The 23,813-nt window shown below is 43.5% G+C and overlaps 1 protein-coding gene across 2 annotated transcripts; it reads right to left on the bottom strand.

The window, feature by feature from the left end:
* Window positions 1–244: 244 nt before the first annotated feature.
* tpcn1 (two pore segment channel 1) lies at window positions 245–22,161 on the bottom strand. Of its 2 annotated transcripts, none has more exons than XM_003226025.4 (27): window positions 21,834–22,161; window positions 12,476–12,600; window positions 12,134–12,310; window positions 11,764–11,877; window positions 11,196–11,326; window positions 10,071–10,159; window positions 9,541–9,575; window positions 8,728–8,786; window positions 8,249–8,348; window positions 7,893–8,009; window positions 7,373–7,497; window positions 7,208–7,256; window positions 6,883–6,946; window positions 6,688–6,732; window positions 5,909–5,965; window positions 5,754–5,804; window positions 5,562–5,634; window positions 5,374–5,481; window positions 5,086–5,157; window positions 4,665–4,754; window positions 4,417–4,532; window positions 4,029–4,075; window positions 3,873–3,941; window positions 3,525–3,609; window positions 3,187–3,323; window positions 2,776–2,856; window positions 245–2,171 (listed from the first exon to the last, which is right to left on the bottom strand). In XM_003226025.4, exons 1-27 carry the CDS (start codon window positions 21,913–21,915, stop codon window positions 2,049–2,051), a joined length of 2,421 nt encoding a protein of 806 aa, XP_003226073.1. In that variant the 5' UTR covers window positions 21,916–22,161; the 3' UTR covers window positions 245–2,048. The 2 variants fall into 2 exon arrangements, with proteins under 2 accessions (XP_003226073.1, XP_016852092.1); XM_016996603.2 differs by lacking the exon at window positions 21,834–22,161 and adding an exon at window positions 19,542–19,692.
* Window positions 22,162–23,813: the final 1,652 nt, after the last annotated feature.

The raw sequence follows: 23,813 nt of genomic DNA, 5'->3' as shown, positions 1-23,813 counted from the left end.
AAGAGAAACAACTGTTTTAAGAGCTTTTCCGGACCATACTTGAGTATGGAACTAAGACACATTTCTCAGAGGGAAACCTGATGGAGAATTTGGTCATCACATTGCAGTGTGCTCTAAAAAGCTGAAAGAGGTCCAAACATAAACCACGGGCTTCAAACCGAAGTAGAGGAAAGGCTGGCTATATCCTTTGGCACAGCTTTGCGAGTGCCCTCTCCCCCCAAAACAAAGTCCAGCAGGCCTTGGGAATGCTTACAAAGGTTTATTGAATCGTGCCTGGAAACACCTATATAATACTGTTTCAGACATCATTATTACAACAGCCAACATACGAAACCCACCCAGGGTTTCATCCTGACCCATGATTGTCTTTGGAGTTAAAGGTTTGTCCAAGGGAGAGAAGGGTTAGAAGGGGATGCCCCATACTGAGCTTGCTTTTCCTTCCGGCCTCCAAGACAGTGGAAGGAAGTCGCTTCGGGAATTAAGGATTAGCTTATTCTTTACAAAACACAAAAAGATACAGTGCAAATCGAGGGACAGCTGGATTAGTTAGCAACGTGGCCAAAGAATCCTTGACTTCAGACCTTACAGAGATTTCCTATGATGTGGATCTTTGTTCCCAGAAGCGATCTTGGCTTGGCGCTCCTCTATGTCACATCCTTACCTACGCGGAGTAACAAAGTTTAAGATCGCAGTGAGAGTAAAGGAATGGTAAGACTAGCTCGCCTAAGTTGGATCTCTCATGAACCGGCCCCAAAAAGCTACACAGAGATTTGCTTCTACTAGTTAGTGATCTGGCAAATGGAGAGACTCGAGTTTCCCTTTCACCAAAAGGGAAACCAAGATTAATTTCTCATCAAAAATAACCAGGGGCAATGTTCTTGGGGACTTGAACTGGCCGAGCACCTCTTAACCAGGGTTATATTTGCTTGGATGTTACGCAAGGAGGTATCTGGTGTCTCCTTACACAATGCTTTCCGCTTGGCATCTGCATGGTACCTGGGCACCAATTCCTTCGGACCCAGAAAGCCAGGGATTAGAGTATGGTTGAAGGAAAAGGAGCAGCCCTTGGCCTCCAGAATACACAGGCTGATGGAGCTTTACACTTTGCCCACCTGGAAATGACTAGATTTATTTTGAGCCAATGTTAACTGGGCAAGTTTTAGGTTTGTTCCCACCTCTCTGGTTACCTTGCAGCAGTCTTTTCTGCTTGGGGATAGCAAGGGAAATTAAGTGGGAGCCGTGGCAGAGAAGTGTGGCCTTCTTTGGTGGCTCAGATTGAACTGAGGAGAGAAAGGCTTGAGGTAAAGAGCTCCAGCTCCCCCCATGCGCACGTTTCCAACCAAGGAACGATGGCACTCGGTCACCCCCCTCTTCGTTTTATTGCTTTCTATCTCTGCACAAAGAGTTGTCGGGAGAGAGCCCAGGAATCAGGGAGGAGGCCAAACAAGGGCATCCTCTCTGACAGAACATCGCTTTGTCAAAAAGAATTATTGCTGTGAAATATCTCCCTTTCCCAGCTGGAGTGCAGTGAAGAAGATCCCCAAGTTTTAACGGTTTCAGGAAGTTACATTTATACCTAATGGAATACAAGTCTTTTTGCAGAGGGGAGTCAGAATGTTAGATTCTCTCTCCCGGTCTAGATCCAGAATCAACCAGAGTCGACCCATGGAAGGAATGGATTTTAAAAGTTCACTTACCATTTGCCAACTACTTTAGTGGGTTAACTCTAGTTGGGTTTAGGTACTGGATGGAGGCATTTGAGGGCAATGTGATGGCCCTCAAGCTGTGGTTAAACTTCATCTCCCATCAGTCTGAAGCCAGAACTCCATCCGGCTTGCTACCCTCCCCAAGCCATGCCTTCAATGTCCTCCACCCCAATGTCCCTGGCAGGAATCAGGACAGCAGCAGGATTTGGCAGAAGCAGAACTAGACATCTCTTCTCCCAAAGAGTCCCAGGAGGAGTTCTTCTGCCAGGCTACACTAGATGGCCAAGTGAAGAAAGAAGTGGTTGTTGCAGAAGAGGAGAAGTATCGCCGAGTCAGCTGGGCCTAAATGATGGTTTGAGAGCGCTGGCGCAGGCCTGGGGCTGTCAGCGGGGGGCTAAGCATCTCGCCATCCCCTTGCCAAGGAAAGTGTCGCTCTTCTTTCCGAGCGTGCTCTTCATACCATTCCTGAGCAGAGAGAGGAGGAGGAAGAACAGGAGTCATTGCACTTCCGGCAACAAACTGGTTCTCAGAGCAACAACTGTGTGTTCATGAACCTCCAAAACGTCACCAGGGCCATTGAAGCATAAAAAGTACCAGGCTATAAATAATGACAATTGTGTTTTGCCCCAAAATGCCCCCCAAAGTATACTTCCCTTCACCACTTTAGACATTTTTTTCCATCAGGGAGGAGCTTGGAAGGGATTTCCTGTTTGAGAAAGGCTCCCCTTGGGCTAAAGATGGCCCCAAAGGCCATACATATAGTGACAGCTGAGGGCAGAAAGCTGGAGTTTGGATTCTTGAACAATCAAGGAGATTCTCGCTGAACAATGGTAAAGGGATGGGGGGTGCCTGGGAACACGGTTAGAACAGCCAACACACATCATGCCAATCTGGGTGTGTTTAGTTTCACATCACCTATTTGTATTGTGTTTCAACTTTTGTGTCATGTATTTTAATATGTGTGTTTGAATCGGTGCTTTTACAAATGTCTTTGACTGTGTCGTGCCCCTTCTCGAGCCAAAAGGAGAGGCGGGCAAAACATAAAAATTATTATTATTATTATTATTACCTGTATCTCTTCCTCATACATCTTCATACTTAAATCACTCTTGGTCCTCGAGCGCCGACCCAAGAAAAGCATAGATGTTTGCTAAAGGAAAAGGAGGCAGACTAGTCAGAGAACGGGACAATGCAACCCCAGACTGTCCCCAGGGATAAGAAACAAACAAACAAACAAATAAATAATAATAATAATAATAATAATAATAATAATAATAATAATAAGAAGAAGAAGAAGAAGAAGAAGAAGAAGAATTTTATTTTTATACCCCACTACCATCTCCTCAGAGGGGCTCGGGACGGCTTACAGATATAAAACAAGCATACAATGGTTTAAAACAAAGGACCAAGGACCAAAGCTTCCCCCTTTAAGGGGAAGAAAAAGACTTGGATGGTCACTGACCCAGGACAGGAGACTCACCTGGTGCCGGTCCATCTGGGAGACGATCCTGAGCAGCTGGCCGGCAGCCGAAGCACTGCTGAATCTTCCATACATCTCTGCTACGGCGGTGACTTCTTCCTTGGAGACTTCCCTCTCTAATACAATGCCACTGTCTTCTGCAGAGGAGAAAGACATAGGGCAGGGAGGGGTGAGGAGGCAACAGAAGCAGGCCCTTTGCTGCTCCTAACCACCGTCCCTCAAATCTTGTCCTAAACCCACAAAAGAAAACGATAATGGCCAAAATGTTGCATCCCAAAGTTATTCTGGGAGAACCACAGAGTGGGAATACGTGCAAGACCTATATATGCCCCTCAGACCTTCGGAATCGTGATTCTTCCGGGTGTAGTTCATGCGGAACACAAACGCCTCCAGTATAAAGGCGACAATGATGGTCATCACAACCTAAGAACGGGAAGAGAATGGGGAAAAGGTAGCTCATCAGCATCTGGTGTTTTATTGATGTCTTTTGAACTGATTTTCAGGGCTCAGGGACTTGGTTATAAGGAGTTTTCAACCACTGTTATTTGAAAATGTAGGGATTTGTATATTGCTGTCCACCCAAGGTTTGGAAGATGGGGACACTGTGTGCATATGTGCCTTCCAGAAGCCTATCCGCGTACAGCAACGTCAATTTACAAAATGTCACAGTTGCAAACTGAGCTCACCATGGTCACGATGTAAAAAATCATGAAGTAGAGGCGGCTCCAATGCGAAGTCTCGGACGTCACCCCTTCCTGGAAAGGCAATGGACATGGTTTGGGGGGTTGTTGGGGATCCCTTCAGGCCTTGCCACCCTGATGCAATGTTGGTGAACTACTTACCATGATGATATACCAGTCATTGACAACTGTCAGTTCAAACAGGGTAACTGTGTGGAGGAAATTGGGGGTGGGCAGAGGAGGAAGGAGGAGGAAGAGAAAAAAATATCTCTATGATACAAAGACAGTAAAAATTGAGACACCTGGATTGTGCTGTTCCCTCTGTTGAGATGTCCAACACCATTTTATTACTCTAATTTTTTACACCGGAGAAATTGGAAGCATTTTAGATTTGTTCTCTTCTTTAACTCACTATCATCATCATCATCATCATCATCATCATCATCATCATCATCATCATGAGGCCTCACACACTGTACCTCACACTCAACAGGAATTTCTCACATATGCTCATATACACTTGTTAAAGGAGCAGCGTTTCGGCCCTTACCAAAGCTGTTCAAAACGTTGTCAAAGTTGTTGAGATAGTAGTAGCCCTCCTCCATCACGGTCTTGTTCCCAATGGTGTGGTTCACCCAGCGGTAGGCATCCGCCACTGTGCTGGCGCTGAAGAGGAAACCAGGGACAAAATGACCAACAATGGCCATGAAAGTCAAACTCCTCCCCGGCTCATTGTTTCAGATGCTTGCCCTACACCTGCTTTTCCAAAGGGAAGGAAGGGAAAGCGGATATACTCACTTGCAACAGTTTGGGAAGACTTTTCCTGAGAAGAACTCCATGCCGATGATGGCAAAGCAGTAATAGAAGATGAGCAAGGTTAAGCCTAGGCTGGAGACACAAAATGGAGAGTCATTGTGGCCTTCTGAAGGCTTCTACAGTGTTTAAATTAATGCTGTTTTCAGTTGGATAGTTGATTTAATAGTACGTAAAGTGGTATTTAATACCATGATTGGGTTTTATAGGCATTTTGTTTTCCTCTACATTGCAAGCGACGTTAGACTCCGTACCAGGCAAAAGAAAGGATGCAAATCTAATTAACTCATTGGATGAGTAAATAATAATAGGAATGCCTGAGTGTAAGTAAAAAAGGGCTGAACTATGCCCAGCCTCTCTTCTCACTCCATTCCAAAGAGAAAAGGAATCCAGCTCAGGATTATACCTGGCCATTCTGGGAAGCAGCTCAAACATCGTATCCAAGACATTCCGGTAACGTTTCTTCAGTTTAAAGAGCCTGTGACAAGAGAGAGAAATGTACATTTGCTCCGTATCTTGATCTCCCAGAAACCCAGATATCGATTCCTGGCTGTTCTCCATTTGCTTTGGACCCTAATGTGGCCTCACCAAAGGAGACCATTTGCAAACCAAGTTCTCCACTAGACCGCTGTATAAATGAACGTTCCCAGCTTCACTTCCAACTTGCTTTGAAGGCCTTTGATCATCGACTTACCTGAGTAACTGCAGAGGCCGCAGAACGACGATGAAGTAGAATGGCTCCATGTCAAACGCCAGCGCCAAGAGACCCAAGAAAGCAAACAAGGTGACCGAAAAATCAAAGCTGGAAGAGAAAAAGGGGAAGGGTCCTTCAATGGGGAGTTTGTGAGACCGAACCAGAAAAAGGTGCGACAACACACTTACAGATTCCAGCCCGAAGAGAGATACTCCACAGGCCCCAATCCGGTGATCTTCAGTAACACCTCGACCCCATAGACTGTTGGCACAAGAAGGAAAAATGTCTAAAAATGAAGTTTGCGCGGTTGTTAGCACTATCTGTTTTTTAAAGCCACACTGTGAGCCATCTTGGGCCTCACAGTGAGCACTGAGACTTACTTGTAAGGAAAACAATGTAACTCCAAGGGACGTCCCGGGAAAAGATTCCATCTAGAGAAGAAGAAAAACGAAGCGTGCACATCTCAGAGGGGCCTTAAAACCACATCCCAATGGAGAAGAGGGAGCAAGACCCAAAAGGAGGCAGGATTATGTACCTCGGAGCATAAAGGTTTCCACTAAGATCCAGAGGCCATTCACTGCCACCAGAGTATCTAGAAAACACAACCAAGGATCAGGGTTTTATGGCTTTCCAGCAGAGTCTAGGATAGTCCAGATGTGTAAAAACACTGACCTTGGGATGCCATTTATTTATGTTTTTTTAAAATAATAATAATAATAATAATAATACAGTACAGTCTCACTAATCCAAGCCTCGCTTATCCAAGCCTCTGGATTATCCAATGCATTTTTGTAGTCAATGTTTTCAATATATCGTGATATTTTGATGCTAAATTCATAAATACAGAAATTACAACATAACATTACTGTGTATTGAACTACTTTTTCTGTCAAATTTGTTGTAAAACATTGTTTTGGTGCTTAATTTGTAAAATCATAACCTAATTTGATGTTTGATAGGCTTTTCCTTAATCCCTCCTTATTATCCAAGATATTCGCTTATCCAAGCTTCTGCCGGCCCGTTTAGCTTGGATAAGTGAGACTCTACTGTAATACTTTATTTGTATCCCACCCTACCTCCCCAGGGATAGGTATATATGATATATATGTGATATATTAATCAGAACCAAATAGGATCCAAAGGTAAAAGTCCTCAATTTATCGACCTGTTGGGCTTTTATCCCACCTTTCTGCCAATGCATTCCCAAGGACTCCATTCCTCATGCTACTAAAAGGTCCCGATCTTTCCATTTGCCTTAAGGGAAAGCCGCTCTATGGACAGCAAATGGACCAAAGAATGGCCTGCAAGACTTACACATAGTGTACTGGAAGGCTCGGGAATTCACCAGTATGTTAATGCCTGTTTGGTAGGAGGAACATACAAGAAAAACAGTGTTAATGAGTTCAAATCTTAATTTAAGACCCTTCCTGTAAGGAATCAAACAATCTTTCATATAGGAGAGAAGTCACTGGTAGTTCAAGGAAGGCCTCTCCAATTGGAGGGCATTACCTTTAAAAATAAGGAACGCAGTCCGTGGAAGGTCATCAAACCAATGCTCCCGGTTCCTTTTTGCCTGGAAGGGAAAGCCGCCGCAAAGCGTCACTCAATAAAGACGCCCATCTCCAGTGAGTTGTATTTTTTAAATTGTGCCAAAGAAAAAGCAAAAATAATTTTTTGCAAGATGCCTCCTCTTCTTGGAGGTCTCCTACCTCCCCTTACTCTCCTTTCTCTCTGCTTCCATCTTCCTTCCGCATCCTTCTCCGCTACCACAAACCCTCTTCAAACATGGAGCCCCAAAAAAACCAACCAAACAAGCACCCCATAAAGGCCTTACCTTCCACTTTAAGCCGACAACTTCATAGAAACTGTACATGTCCTTCAGACTGAAAGAGAAAATGTCCTCAATAAAGAACTGGATGTTACAAGGCGCACATGGAAACACATTTTGGATATTTTGCTAACTTTTCCAGTTCAAAGAAAGAAAGAATGGCGCCCTGACCTGAGTAAATGAGTATTGCTTTGATTCAGAGCTTTGAAAGTAAGATACCGATCCCGAGCGCTCATCCGAGGTTTATAAAAGCGCATCAGCCCATCAAACTGCTTGAAGGGGATTCCAGCGGGTCTCTAGAAGCAAGGGAAAGATTTCCACACATGGGTTGCATCAGGAAAATGTACAGTTATCATCATACCTCATTTTTAAAATTCTGGAAAGAAAGTAGTGGTTTAATTTTTAAAAGGTTAAAAAAAACTTTTAAAAGTTAAACTTTTTTTTAACTTTTAGCAATTGCCAAATCATCTGTGTTCAGGATCAGATGTCAGCTAATCTGAAGACCTTGTGTCTGAAGGATTCTCCATGTTAGCTGGGAATTCTAGGAGTTCTAGACCAAAAAAGAATTCCTCCAAGCTCTAATTCCAGCCCATAAGAGTTGTGCTTAAAGAAAGTGTTAATAACCTACTCCGAGGGATGTGAAATGCCTCCATTTTTTGGCACATGTCTATCCACACGCAGGGTCACATACCTGTTTGCTGACAAGCAGGCGGTAGGCATGTTGGATGGCTGTCCGCTTGTGAAGCAGCAGGGATCTGAACTTCCTCTTTTCAATGTCATTGAAAGTATCAAACACAACAGCAAGTAACTAAAGGAAGAGGAGAAGGAGATGAGCCAGTCTCCCCATCTTCCAGTGGCAGCCTTCACTCCCATGAAACACTGAGATGTGGATTGCAATGCAGCAAGAAATGCTTGCGTTTCAGGCGCCACAAGACTTTCTGCCCTTGTTGCTGCTCCGGGTTGATAAAGTTACCCGTCTGTCCATCCAAAGCAATGGGCAGTGAAGCACTGAAACAAGAGGCTTGAGGATACAGCCAAGGGACTTACCAAATTCATGATGAAGTAGAGCTCGATGGAAAGGTACACGATAAAAAAGACACAGGACCAGGGGCTTCGGGCATAAGAGGGCATCATGACATCTGGGAAACTGAAGCCCCCAAAAGAGAGAAACCACACTGTTAGCTTCAAACAAGGCAGATTTTATAGTTCCATGTCCATGTTATGTCAAATCAAGCCATAATTTTAAACCTTCCCTAGGACCTGGATTGTGGGAGGACATGCTCTAGAATGGGAGTCATTTCCATCCTCTGGTTTCGTCGTATACCACTACGGCAGAAAACTTAAGCCAGTTTCATTTATTTGCGTTACCATTGGTGGGGCTTTCTTATCACGCAAAATATTTCTTAAAAAAAACACAATCCTGTCAGCTAGGAAGCAAGTTCCCAACTGAGCTGAAAAGAAGTTCCTTCTAAGCAAAGATGTGGGGAACCACTGGCTGAAAAGTTCACACGCATGAACTTACTTACTTTGCAGTGGTCAGAAGAACAAAGAGATTCACCAAGCTGTTCTCTAAGGTGTTGAAATACTGCAGGAGAGAAACAACTGTCAGAAAATAGCACAGTTGCCTACCCTCAAAGATACAACTCTCAAAACTGTATCAGTACATAGTGTAGTAAAACAAGGTCATGAAAGGCTGGACTTCCTCCCTGCAAGGACAAGGACATTGCATGCCATGGCCCTCAGGTTTCCCTTTAAGCCTCACAGCAGAAGCCAGAGAAGGAAGGGGCAGATTTTTATTACAATAGCATAGCATTTTGAGTCAAAATTCAAACCATTTAGGATCAGTTTGGTCTGGAATGAACTCTTAAAACCTGTTAAGCTAAAGGAACGTCGTCTTAAGGTGGTGACAGGGGACAGAAATCCCAATAGGTGCCTTCCCTTCAATGTTTATCACTACGCCATTGGCCCCAGACTCCGTTCATAAGCGCCCCATTGTTTTAAGCAACTTTCTTCTCGGTCTTGCAGATGCCGAAAGCAGGCTGCCTTTAAGCTCAGCAATTTAGGTTTGACCGAGAGAAGTCACAAGGGAACCCCTTTGAGAAATGCAGACTCAGCAGCCAAAGCCTTCCCCAAACACAACACTCTCCAGCAACAAAAGCCGTAATGCAACCACAGGCAGAAGAAGGATCCCCACCCATGTTCTCCAGCCAAAAAATGCAGACAGGGCTCATTTTAAAGAGCTCCTATTTCTGATTTAAAGGGCTTATATTACTGATTTGCTCACTGCCATTCCCACAGAGCGAGCACTCAAGTATCCACAAAGCAAGGCTTTTACTTACAGGATCCGATTTGTTGGGAGAGAACAAATAAAAGCCTAGAAAAATGGTGAGGGAAGAAGAAAGGGGGAAATTAAGCAATGGAATGGTAAGGGAAGAATACATTCAAGCAGTTGGGAACTAAGTCGCAACAATGCTGTTGATATTGTGTCCCTTTGAGTAATTTCTGACCTATGGTGACTATAGAGGGAATTTTTTCCTCAGCATGATTGATTCAGAGGGGATTGGAGTGTGACTTTGCTATTGTTCCTTTAAGTCCCGTTCCCGCCTCAAAGTTGTTTTGCACTACAGCAAACCTTGGGAGTGTCTCTGAGTGTGTCAATGCTCCCTTCTTGTTTTCCAACGGGCCTCGCTTTGGCTGCAGTCCCTTTGGCATGTATCAGTTAACATGGGTGATAGCAACATAAATTTAAAGAAAAATCAGTACACATGTGAAGCAGCTCTTCCTGCAACTACTGCATGAATTATGTGGCTATCACACAACCCTTCCCTTATCCCAAAGTCCATGGGGAGGAAATACTCCAGGTACATACCAAGGATAGCAAAGATGACCATGAAGAAAAGCAGGAGAAGGAGAATGTCGATGAATGGAGGAAGGGACTGAAAGATCTGCCGCAGGTTCCTGAAAGGAAGAATGGATTAGTAGCCATCGCTGTAACTGTTCTTCCCATAAACAACTGCTTGGCCTGACTAAATGCTGGATTCACTTGCTATCCAAGAAGTTGTGTCACTTCCTACTGTTATGGGGGGGGGGGGGGAGTAAAGATTGCCACTCTTACCCTAAATGCGGCAGAACCTCTATTCAAAGTCCATTTGAAATTATCTATATAGTGACAATATAGTGACAGCAGAGTATTAGAAGGCAGAAGGAAGGCACCCAATTTCAAACACACCTCTATCAAAATGATCAAAATTGGAATTAGTAGACCCTCATGCGCATATGCCCAGACTACCAACGTGGAAGGCCGCTTTCTGCTTTTTGTTTCCTTTGGGAGGATCATTCTCTTCATGTCAAACTAGAGCTCCCCAACTGTTTATCTTACACAGCTTTTCTCAAAATAGACTCTCTAGCCTTGAGACATCTCCGCTCCCAATCTTTCACAATAGTTGGAATTTGAAGAGGCCCCTGAGTACTATGGCAAGGCATTCATCTCTCTACCTTGGGGCCAGCCTGCATCGAGATAGAAAAGCTTTGTTGTGGCCGGATTCAAGATCAGCCTGCCACCAAGAAAAATGTCTGTCTAAGGCAACCATAATTCACTTGGATACAACAGCTCAAAGTGTGACAGTGGTTTTGCTTGTGTGGGAATCTTGTGGTCCTTCAAATGTTGTTGGAGTTCAACTCCCAGCATTCCTCACCACTGGCTAACCTTGCTTACCATATTATCTTAGACCAGGCATTCTCAACCTGCAACTTTCCAGCTGTTTGGCCTTCCAACTCTCAGAAGCCCTAGCCAGTTTGTTTAATGGTCAGGAATTCTGGGAGTTGGAGGCCCAAACAGATGAAGGGCCACAGTTTGAGGATGTCTATCTTATACACTCAACATGCATTAGGCCTACGACAGAAAGCGGGGGGGAAAAAACGTTTAGTAGCATTTTGCATGGAAGAGAAACATCAGAAGTGTTAGGCAAAGCCCAGAAAATCCTAGCCCCATCACCTTCGGACAGCACCACAGTAGCGGCAGTCGACCAGGAAGATGCACCGCAGGGCCCTCGTGATGCGAACATGGGACGTCTGGCGCACCAACACTACAATCGCCTCCACAAACTGCAGCAGCAAGACGCTGGTCTGCAAAGGAAGGAGGCAGTGAAGGCAGCAGCCATTGCAAGCAAAATCCAGCTTTGTGAGACCAGAAGCACAAAGTATCAACTTGCACAGTGTTTTTGCTTCTGCATCAAGGCAAGCAAAAACAAACAGGATTACATTTGAGATTCTGTGAAAAAAGTAACCCCACAAACTAGTCATGATATAAATACATGCAACAATGCAACATGTATTGCAACTGTTGTCACCAAAGCAGGAAGTGGTGTGGGATACAATGTTCGAAACCCAAATATTTTTATACTGGAGTATCCAGTCAACTCTAGACGATATTAAAAAGGCAAACAAGGAGTTACAACCTTCAGGTACAACAGACAGGGTTCAGTACAGTCAGTGGCATTTGTTTCTAAGTAAAAAACATTTAGGATTGCACTACTGGAATCACGAAGGTTCCAGAGCTTCACCTTGACCATGGTCCTTTTGTGCCGGATGTAAGTGTGGAAGCCCAGCCACCGCATTTTCATCGAGAGCTCAAACACTACAACCGTGAGGGCAAGCAGCTCCAGGGTTGCATGGATCTGGGATCAAACAGCCAAAAAAAGAGATGATTTTAACACCTGCAATTCCGTTTGCTACAATAGGAAGTTTAAAGAGCTACATAGAGGATGGCCGAGTCCTGTTCCCTATTCCCTGTCCAACAGTAGCAGCAAACTGAGCCATCCTTTCCAACTTTAGAGCTAATCTATGTGCAAAAGCTTAAGGCATTTTAAAACACAAGTAGCTTCTACTCCTGGCCATTCAGACCCTCCTCCATCCTATCCTCAAGGTACGTACGTAGATGCCGAGGCGGAGCATGGGGACGGCAGGGGCCTCACAAAGGGACAGCAGCAGGAGCAGCAGGGCCGTGCTCAGTTCCATTAGGTAGAAGAGATGGTTGTGTACAAAGAGGTAGGCAGCCAGCGCTTTGGCATCCTTGGGGTGCGTGAGAAACTTGTCATTGTTCGCTCCTTCCTAGTGTAAGGTTTTCAAACAACAACAACATAAGACCTCCTATGTAGGTATACTACAGGTACATAGCATAATGTAAAAATATTTTCCAACCAGCTGACTGTTACACTTTTGTCTCCCGGTGAGCTTCTGTAATGCCAACAAATAGGTTTACCCAACACAGTCTACCTGGAGGTAGATTGCCGACTCTTGGTAATTCATTTCCCAGTTGTGTCTTCCACAGGTTGGTTGAGGATAGCAGTCCCCAGCAGCCGGGCTGTGCGTGTCGTTGACCAAGTCATAGTTGCCTCCATCTGTGTTGAAGGGAAAGGGCGAAATGATGTATTTGTTCTCATCTATGACCCTAGTCTTGGGGCAAACAAGGTGGAGATGGGAGCTGCATTTCAAACATCTGGTGGGTGCTAGGTTAGGGAAGACTCTCCTACAGAAAGGAAGCCTAACTATATGTAGGTAAATCAAATGCACACACATCCTTTCTAACAGAATTCCAATTAAACATGGAGAAGAACTTCCCAATGGTAAGAGTTGTACCTTAGAAGGTGGTAGGCTCTCTTTGGAAGTCTCTAAATAGACGTTAGATGGACATCTGTCAGGGCTGCTTTAGCAATAGATTCCTGCATTGGGAGGGGACTAGACTAGATGGCTCTTGAGGTCCCTTCCAACTCTATAACTCTAAAATTAAATAATATGCTTTCTTCTTGAAGGAACTGATTTGCTGAAATGCAGACAAACGCAACCACTCCTTCAACATTAAAACCAAGACTTCACATTGAGAACCAGGTTTTATTTTCAAAGCAATGACATTCAGCTTATTGTAACAGCTGCATGTTGTATTCAAAGCCTGCTCTCAAAACAGAGAATATCTAACACAAAAGCTGGCCTCCCGGGAATAAATAATAGGTTTTGATGATGATGAAAGTTTCCAACACAGCTTGTTGCAATCTCAAGAACCCAAACAACCCCACTAAGAGTTTATACTACTTGCCTATCAATCCAAGGCACATCAATTAGGTAGAAAAGCCCAAGTCAGTCATATTTGTTTTCACCAGTTTTTTTAAAAAATTCTATAGTTTTCTTTTATTGCATTTTTACTGTAACTGTGATTTTAAAAAATTGGTTCTTGTTGTTTCTTGCAAGCCCCCAGAAAATGTCTAATACGCAATAGTCTATAAATAGCAAATACATAAACAAATATAATTCACATTGAGCAACCCAGCATATACGCCACATATGTCATACAAGCTGTCACCAAATTTCCCACCTGCGCCTCACCAGCACACTTCCAGTGGAAGAAAAGGGCCTTCAGGCAGCAAGCTTTGATTTGTGCCAATGTCAAAAGCAGTTGCTCAACTTGACAAAAGCCAAAATGAACGCAATCATGCCCCCTCTCCCTCTAATGGTTTCCTGTGCATTTGTATTCATTTCTGACATTTACATTCTTCCTTTCCTTCAATAGACATGCACGACTCACAACCCCCCACCTTTAATTCTCACAAATATTGGCAGCAGCCACTGATCTCTCATACTAGACACACCAATGTCCCTCCCAACCACCAGGCAACATGCACTCTGTTAATGAAGAGCCAGGGTTCCCTGTTCAAGTTCAGCCTCCACTGCAAGTACAGCAGGTGATTTTTGACAACAATTCCTTCTGCCATAACCCTGTGATCTACCAAAGTGGTTCAGTCAGTGTAATTTTAGTGGGTGGAGTAGTGAATGTAACTCAGATTGTCCTGGACCTTTACAGAGCAGAGACAGAGCACCTGAAGCCTTCATCCCTACATACAGTGACTCCTAAAGAACCTCACCCTCTGAGTGCATTCCACTGAGCCCCAACATCTTGACAGTCCCTTTCATAAAACCTTTCTGTTGCCGAGATATTTAAACTGCAAAGAGCTGAGCAAAGGAGAGCCAAAGCTTCCAGGAGTGTGCTTGCAAAAACCTTGAGGACACAGGGAGGGACTGCAAGCAGGCAGATCTGCACAGATGGTAAAGCTGTCTTTGCGCCCGCGTGACTTCTCCCCGGAGTTCCATCGGAGCCAGCTGTCCCGCTTACAGAAGGCCTCTGGAATGACGGTTCAGGGAGGCAGGCATTTCCATTCATTGGAGGGGGCTCTGGCAGGCCTCGAAATAGAAACGGCTTCCAGATGCCGTCATATAACGGCGAAAGTGTGTATGTGGGGTGGGGGGAACAGGAATGCAAATGTTTACTAACTCGTAATATTCAGCTGGCTAACAGGCCGAATAAAGCCCTGGCAAAGAAACGCTAGCACTCTCAATTTAGACTGCCAGGGGTGTGATTATAAAGCCAGGACTTGAGACAGGTTCAAAGACAAGCAAAGCCAGTGGAGGACACAAGCAAATGATCATGTCAGCAAGGATTATTTCAAGAAGAACCCCAGCGCAGAGGCTTCCAATGAAGCATTTGTTCTTCCAGCCACCATGTCACACTCCATTGTCCTTTTGCCTTTTATTAATAGATCAGAGCCACTCCACTAAAAATGGAACACAAAACCACTAGAAAGGCCAAGCCTCGCTGAACATCTGAAAATGTTACATCGACTGCAAGAAGTTCAAGACAAAGCACACAGGCCTTCTTTCCATTTACATCCCCAAAACAACCCTGGGAAGTTGGTTACCTTAAGACTCAAGCTTCCCCAATCTAGCTAGAGCTTATAACGGATCATTCTAAAACAAACTCAAGGAGAAGGAGGAATATGAATGGCAAAGAAATTACTGAGAGGAGTTAGCTGCCAGCATAGGTCAGCCAAAATAAACCAGTTCTTCCAAACCAAGCAGACAGGATTGCCAGGGGGTGGGTGGGGCACACAATCCTTCCCGTCCAACTACCGCCAGTGAAAGCATGCTCGGGTCCTGCTGACGCTTCCCCTTTCCCCAGGAGAGAAAGGATTCTGCAGAACCCAAAGATAAAATGACAGAAGAGCACAATATCTGAAAGCTGTTTCGAAGTTGGCAGGATCATGACACAAAAATAACACATTTATTCCTTTCTTCAGTCTAAACACCAATACCACATTTTTCCTCTCAAGAAAGTAAAGAACCTGTGCCTTTAAAGCAAGATGGAGATGTAACTCGAAGGGCCAAACATAACTTAATGTGGACTACACTGTGCAATGACAGCATTTTAATGCCACTTTAACTGCACACCACAATACTTAGATTGCCATCTAAGACATAGGCTGCCTACAGGTTGGGGACCAGCAACCTGTCATTACACAACTTTGTGAGTGACTGCACTGTTTTCATTTTAATTATATTTTAAACTTTTGAATGATGTACTTTTTCCAGCTCTATCTATTTTAACTTTCGTAGGCCTCCGTGAGTCCCAGGCTAAAAAAAGGGCAGCAAATAACAGAAGCAGCAGGAGCAGCAACAAATTCTTTCCCCATCTTCCCTGTATTCAGTGAAATTTGCATTTTAAAAACTCATTGATCACCATCTCTCATTCTCTCAACTCATGTTTGTCCTCATTGTACTATTTATCCATTTACATTCCACAGTTTGCATCTTCTTGAGACATTATCCAAAAGTACAATGCTTTTGTTCTGTTCTAAATTTTCACCATCTCCGTAACGCATCGACTGCAACTTTGAAGAATTTACTTTACTATCCCAGATGCTACTAAAAATGCCCAAAGCATCTGCTTCCTTCGGCATGGTTACAAACAAACCATTTTATTCTCTCCCAGTTTAGATTTCCATTATTTATGGGCAGCCTACTTTAAATTCTAGCGCAACAGCACACAGCCTTCTACACCCTCATCTTTGAAAAGGCGCTCCCCACTGATTCAGTGCAGTTTTATAGATTTATAAAGACTCTGCACAGCACAAAAGTAACACATGCTGCAAAGCACCACTATGGACAAACACATCGTAACACGTCGGCACTATATACCATTGCTTTATAGATGTTACATACCAAATTTGAACTACTAATTTTGACTCAGTGACAAACTTACATCTCACCATTGAGCATAAAGAAACAAGTTCACTGGATAACATCTTGTATATACGGTATAAATGAATTTTCTCATATGATAGATAAGGGCGGTCACTTGGAAGTACCTCCATTGAAGCTTTGCTTGACCATTCCAAAAAGAAGCCTTCCAAACATTGAAGGAGAAGGTAATGATATGAACATCAAATTCAAATTTATTTATTACAGTCGATGACCAGCAACATCAGTAACATCAATCCAATCACTGTGATGCTAGGAAGTTTCATTGTGAACTTCAGTGTATAGTTTTTATGGGGATAGTGGTAACCACAGTCAATACATTCCAAATGACTTAGGTTATTTGAGTGTCTTCACGTAAAACATAATACTCGATTTTCTTTGCACTTTCTCCAGCACACTTGAACGACTGGAGGCTGCTTGGATGAAAGAAAGAGCATGACTTTCCAGGTGCCAACTTTCAATATCTTCCTTTGCCCTAAGCCCAAGATAATGCCTTTTCCCTTTGCTGGTTTGCATTGAGGGATGGTAGCAGTGTTTACATGTACGGCACCATTAAGCCATTCTGTTAAGGGAACAGGTGGTTATGAGGCTATAAACGATTTCTAAAGCACTAGGAGACGTTGAAACTGCAGTTCCGAAATGACAAAGTTTTTGACAGCGTCTGGTCGCTTTCCGCTTGCCGTAGCTGACTTGGAACATTTGACGCACAGAGCGGAACCACTTGGAGAAACAAAGAACGATTAGATTTTCATCGCCTCCCAGGGAATACATCCGCTTGGCATGTTTTTATTATTATCTTTTCTGCTTCTTGTGGCTTTCCGATAAAATATGTTGGCTGTGGCCAAGTGTTTTTGAGTCCCAGATGAAAACAAAAGGTGGGCCTGCTGAGTTCAGTCATCGTTGCCAGTCCGATGCTTGCAGGAAACTCCTTTGCCCTAGGTAGCATCGGGGAAGGCGTCCTCCTCCTGCTGCCAAGCCCCCTGCTCAGAAATCTCATTTTATTTCTCCCAGTTCCATAAGCCACACTGTATAAACTACACATAAACATCTGTGCAGTGGTTAGAGCTGGGACTGATTGCCTTTTCTCCCTCTTTCAGTGCCCGAGGGGTTCCAGGCTCAGATTCCCTCTCCGTTGTGCTTATGAGCCAGAACATTCCATTTCAGTGCTTCAGAAGGGGAGGAGGGGGGCACAGGATTTGTTTCAGAAGCTGTGGCATCAGAAACAGCCAGGGATGCTTCCAAAACAAGCTGAGCCTCTAAATGCATGCAAAAGTGCAGTGTATCTTTTCCAAACTAACCAAGAGGAAGGTGCAATGAGCGCACTTAGTGCTAAAGACATTCCTTCACACACAAACTTTTTGCTGGCCTTTTCTCTCCTGCTAGCAACTTTTCTGAATACAGTTTACCATGTTCCTATTCAAATCATTTCTCTCTGCTACTCCTATAACTCTGTCACCACTCTTCTGCAGCTCTGAATCTCCACTCTTTCATATGGAAATGGAAATGCCCTGTTAAACTTGTTACAGTTTTAAAGTTTTTTTTCCCAGCACAGACTTTCATCTCTGCCTTTCTCAGGCTCATTTTCCTTTCCAATACTAGCAAACAAGGCTCTCAAAGCGATCTTGTTTAAAAGTCTGAGTAGCTTGCAAAGGATCTCAAGCCACTAAGAGCTTCTGGCAGCACTAGACAAAACTTTAACATGCCAGCACAGCTGAGAACTACAACAAAACTCTCTTACTTTACTCTGTATTACTCCGCACTGGAATGAAAACTTGCACAAAAGAGGCCTGTGCTCTTTAAAATATTCTGCAGGTTGTCCGACCTAGAAAAAAAAGACAGAGAACACTGCCTGGCCCCACATCAATCATACCCTTGATAAGTGATGGTGAACACTGATAGCAGCATCAATACCCTGACCAAGAGCTGTAAGGGCCTGGTGTATCTGAAGCAAACTGGATTATTTTACATTTTGTGTAACTAAAAAGGATTTCCTTATTACCAAAGCCTTATTCCACACTTAAGCAACATTAATAATTACAGATGCTCCCCCCACCCACCCACTCAGTGCCAAAACTTTAGAGCAACGCACAAGAGTTTATTTTATGTTTACAGAGTTGGCAGAAGAACTCTCTAGAGCTGGTTCCCCTGATTCAGGGGTTACGGAGGTCCTTCAAAGGCTGTTAGACTACAATTCCCATCAGAATGCCCAATGGTGAAGAAAGGACAACAGGAACTGAAAGCTAACATCATCCTGAGGGTTACATGTTTCCTTGTGGGAACTCAAGTGCCTTTGGCCAGGGAGACCGAAAGACCAATGCAAAGAAGCAAAAGTCTCCAGGAAACCAGCCAAAGCATATGCTACCGACAATCCCATTATCTGGTCAAATTTATGCCAAGCATGCCATCCATGGCTGGGGAAGATTTGCAGGTAACCTCCGATTCTAATTAACTAGAATAAATTGACAATCTTAGGCATAACAGACAGCCCAACTCAGCCAAAGCACTCCAATTTATTCTCGCTGTGACTTCATCAGCGGAAAGCAGCTCATTACACTGGAAGTCGTATGGCATTCTGCCCATCTGTAACTGAAACATGAGGTCTAGAGGAGTCTTGGCTCTTTGCACAACCCATGCACCAGAGAAGACCACCCACACGGCAGGCCCATCATGCAGCAGAGCACATGGGGCAACAGACCCATAGAACTAAAAGCATACAAGCACTATTTTCAATCAACGCTGCATTACACAATCACTTTACAGTGTGTGGTGTGCCATGATCTTCCTCTGAAGCCGAGAGAAAATAACCTGCTCAAGATCACCCAGTTTCCTCTCTTCCAGTAGACCTTGCAGTACTACAAAAATGCTGAAAACAAACAACCTGTAGCACCTGAAAGGCTCCAAAATTCATCACAGCCCAACTTTTCCCCCAGTTGTATGAACTGACATCTAGATTTCTGTAATATGTATATCAACACAAACACAGAGAGTTCATAGGGATGCTGAACATAGAAAATATTGACAATTGCACAGTTAATACTGGTTCTTTCTCAAACTGTTGCTGGTAACACAAATAGCCTGGCGCTGGGTAAGCCAATTAATACACAGAAGTGGGCATCCCGTGGTTAATCCCCACAAGAGTAGTCCTATTCAATCAATTCTTGACTAGTGAGTCAAATCCCATAGATGGAATGGATCTACTCCACGGGTTAGGACTAAAAACAGAATTTAGGCCAATGTGTAATAAAGAAACCATAACCTGTTCCTCTTTAGTGCGTGTCTTCTTGTTAGTTGCATCTCATAACAGGGATCCTGTGTGCTGTGGGAAAGCAGGCGAGAGTTCTGGATCACTGTTGCCTTGATATTTTCCCCCAAAGTTAGTGGAGTATGAGACGGACAAGGCTTGTCTCCTAAATGTTGTCAGCAAGGACATCAATGAATCATTCACACATTTCAGTACCTTGCAAACTCTTTTGTTTGTTTCCTTTAACTAGATAGTAAACACACACTACAAACTCCATTCTCATTTTGACTCATGCAATAGTTGGGATTTGCTATAGCCACCATAAAAATAAGATCATTAGAGGCCCTGCCCTGAGTTTCAACACTATCGGAGGTGAGGCAGATGGCAAACAGGGAAAGACACTGCTAAGTTTTAGCCAGCTGGCCAAGGCACTGACTGCTACCCTGAAGAGTCTCTTTGATTTGCCTGGGTTTTGCCCTCCTGATGTCAATAAAGCAGGAAAAGGTACTCCCAGGAGACACAGAAAGGTGTAAAACTCCCCCAAGCAGCATGAAGCGGTGGAGGAAAACAACTAAGATGTTGCAGCAAGTTTAGTAAAACAGAGGCTGCTGGCTGGTTGGCTGGAACCCAGTGGTTTCAAGGGGACACAGGACTCCAGGTGAACATTTTTTCTGCAAGAGACTAACCCTTGAGGATGTGTCATCAACAAAGGATGCTTTCCACTCCTGTATGAAAGAATTTGGCTTTTCAACAGACAAAACAATGCCAAGACAAAACAAAACAGACTCAAATTCTATTCATTCCATAGGTCTCCAGTGGAGGGTGTGGGCTGTACAGGTGACACCAAAATGACTGCCGATAGCACTTTTGTGGGGACTCCTGGTCAGCATTTTGTTTCGATATTTGCATATTACGTAATGCATATTTGCATATGCGTAATGAGATCTCTTAGAAGTGGACCCAAGTCTAAACACAAAACACATTGATGTTTCATAGACATCTTAAGCATAATTTTACATACATACACACACACATATAATATACAATAATTTATAAATATATATTGTAATGATATTATAATGTAATACAATATTATACTAACAATAATATAATATAATATTAATTGTATATTAAATATAATATTACTAATAATATTACCATATAATGATATAGTACAATATAGTAATTTAATGCTTATATTGTGCTATGCTAATAATATATTGTATGTACATTTTATTTGTAAGCCGCTCTGAGTCCCCTCCGGGGTGAGAAGAGCGGGATATTAATGTAGCAAATAAATACATAAATAGCTTGAAAGTCATTTTAAAGGCCATGTTTTAATACTTTGGGTCCCGAAACAAAGTTTTTGTAACTACAGTTGAATGAATGCAGTTTAGCACCACTTGAGCTGTCCAGGCTCAATGCTATGGGATCATGGGAGTTGTAGTTTGACAAGGTCTTGATGATCCAAGTTATAACTCCCAGGATCCAATTGCACTAAGCCAGGGCAGCACAAGCGGTGTCAAACAGCATCCATTCCACAACGTCGATGCATCCAGTCACATGTTAGAGCCTGAAGGTCAAATTAAAATGAAATACAGTAGAGTCTCACTTATCCAACATTTGCTTATCCAACGTTCTGGATTATCCAATGCAATTTTGTAGTCAATGTTTTCAATAAATCGTGATATTTTGGTGCTAAATTTGTCAATACAGTAATTACTACATAGCATTACTGCGTATTGAACTACTTTTTCTGTCAAATTTGTTGTCTAACATGATGTTTTGGCGCTTAATTTGTAAAATCATAACCTAATTGGATGTTTAATAGGCTTTTCCTTAATCCCTCCTTATTATCCAAGATATTCACTTATCCAAGGTTCTGCCGGCCCGTTTATGTTGGATAAGTGAGACTCTACTGTATTGAAATGAAAATTAAAGCTCCAGCCCAATGTCAAAATAAAATTAAATATGGAAATTGAACCAAAAATTAAAAATCCAGCCCAACGTCAAACTAAAATGGCATGTTAATATTCACACCAAAGATGAAACATGGAAGTTCATGGGCCACTCTCTCAGCCTCCCAGAAGGGGCAATTTGGACACCTTTGGTGGAATCCCCCCAACTGGAGTTTTGGACTCCATCTCCCAGAATGCCTGCTGATTGGCCACAGCAGCTGAGGCTTCTGGGAGTTGGAGTCCCCCAAATCCCTGGAAGCTGGGGAATTCCTGGAGAGGATGCTCCAATGGCCGTCGGGGAGGGGAGAGGAGGAGAGATGGGGAGGTGGGAGGCTGAGGCCGGGCTTACTTTCACGGAGGGCCGCGGGGCTCCTGCTCTCTTCCAGGGTCAGAATGAGGGGCACGTCGTCGTCTTCGGGGCTGGCCGCCATGCTGAGGAAGCCCTTGGCAGTCCCGCCGGGCCCTCATGGAGGAAGCCGCTGCCTCCTCCCTCTCAGCCGGCGTCCCACTCGCTCTGGCTCCAGCGACTGAAGGAGGCGGAGAAAGAGGCCAGAAAGGAGGGACCGCGGAGGCGAAAAAGCCCGCCAAGTCCCTTCAGGCCCTTCCCCCAACTCTAGCTCAGGCTCCGAAGACGAGACCAGGCCTCTCCGCTCGGAGGGTCCCAAACTTCGGCTCCCTCCAGTGTTTGGGACTTCCACTCCCAGAAGCCTCGGCTGTTGGAGCCAATGAGAAGGGATTCTGGGAAATGAAGTCCGAAACAGCTGGAGGGCCGAAAGTTGGGGAAAACAGGGCCCAAAGCGAAAAGAAAGAGTGGAACATGGCTTCGGGAACCATTGGGATTATATCTGGGAAGGCAGAGGAGAAATCCTCAGTGCTTCTGAAGAGATGGGCCTTATAATTTATTTACAGTACAGTCTCGCTTATCCAACATTCTGGATTATCCAACGCATTTTTGTAGTCAATGTTTTCAATATATTGTGATATTTTGGTGCTCAATTCGTAAATACACATAGCATTACTGCGTACTGAACTACTTTTTCTGTCAAATTTGTTGTATAACATGATGTTTTGGTGCTTAATTTGTAAAATCATAACTTAATTTGATGTTTAATAGGCTTTTCCTTAATCTCTCCTTATTATCCAACATATTCGCTTATCCAATGTTCTGCCGGCCCATTTACGTTGGATAAGTGAGACTCTACTGTATTTATTTATTTCTTGTATATCCCGCTGTTTCTCTACGATTTGTCACATTCAAAACCATTACAACTTCAAATATACAAAGATACAATCATAAAACAGTATAGTATATTATGATATATTGTTATATATGATCAGGAGTAATCATAGTTAATATATTAGTATTACTATATTAAAAAGTAAAGGTTTCCTCTGATGTTAAGTCCAGTCATGTCTGACTCTGGGGGTTGGTGCTCATCTCCATTTCTAAGCCAAAGAGCCGGCGTTGTCCATAGACACCTCCAAGCTCATGTGGCTGGCATGACTGCATGGAGCGCCTTCCTTCCCGCCGGAGCGGTACCTATTGATCTACTCACATTGGCATATTTTCGAACTGCTAGGTAGGCAGAAGCTGGAGCTAACAGCGGGCGCTCACTCCGCTCCCCGGATTTGAACCTGTGACCTTTCGGTCTGCAAGTTCAGCAGCTCAGCGCTTTAACACACTGAGCCACCGGAGGCTCCATAACTTCAAATATTCAGAGATACAATCATAAAACAGTATAGTATATCATGATATATTGTTATATATGATCGGGAGTAATCATAGTTAATATATTAGTATTACTATATTACAATATTATTATTACATATTAGTAAATTGTATTATTCTTAGGTAATTGTATGACATTATAATAGTATTATCAATGTTATATGTATATACAAGGTCATGTGGCCACTGGCATGACTGCATGGAGCGCTCTTACCTTCCCGCCTGAGCAGTACCTATTGATCTACTCACGTTTGCATGTTTTCGAATTGCTAGGTTGGCAGAAGCTGGGGCTAACAGCAGGAACTCACCCCACTCCCTGGATTCGATCCGGCGACCTTTCGGTAAGCAAGTTCAGCAGCTTAGTGGTTTAATCCGCTGCACCACCAGGGGCACGATATACAATAGATTACGTTGTTATATATTATTATAGTGTAGTATTAGAATCCTAATGTATGACATTATATTATTATCAATATTATATCAATATTATATGCATATACAATATACACACAATGTAATATACAGAATATATATATTATTAATTGAGCCCCCCGTGGCACAGCGGGTTAAACCGCTGAGCTGTTGAACTTACTGACGGAA

Source organism: Anolis carolinensis, chromosome X (assembly GCF_035594765.1).
Source record: "Anolis carolinensis isolate JA03-04 chromosome X, rAnoCar3.1.pri, whole genome shotgun sequence".
Taxonomy (NCBI): domain Eukaryota; kingdom Metazoa; phylum Chordata; class Lepidosauria; order Squamata; family Dactyloidae; genus Anolis; species Anolis carolinensis.
The sequence above is the reverse complement of the archived record's forward strand: the minus strand, read 5'-3'. Positions and strand labels throughout refer to the sequence as shown.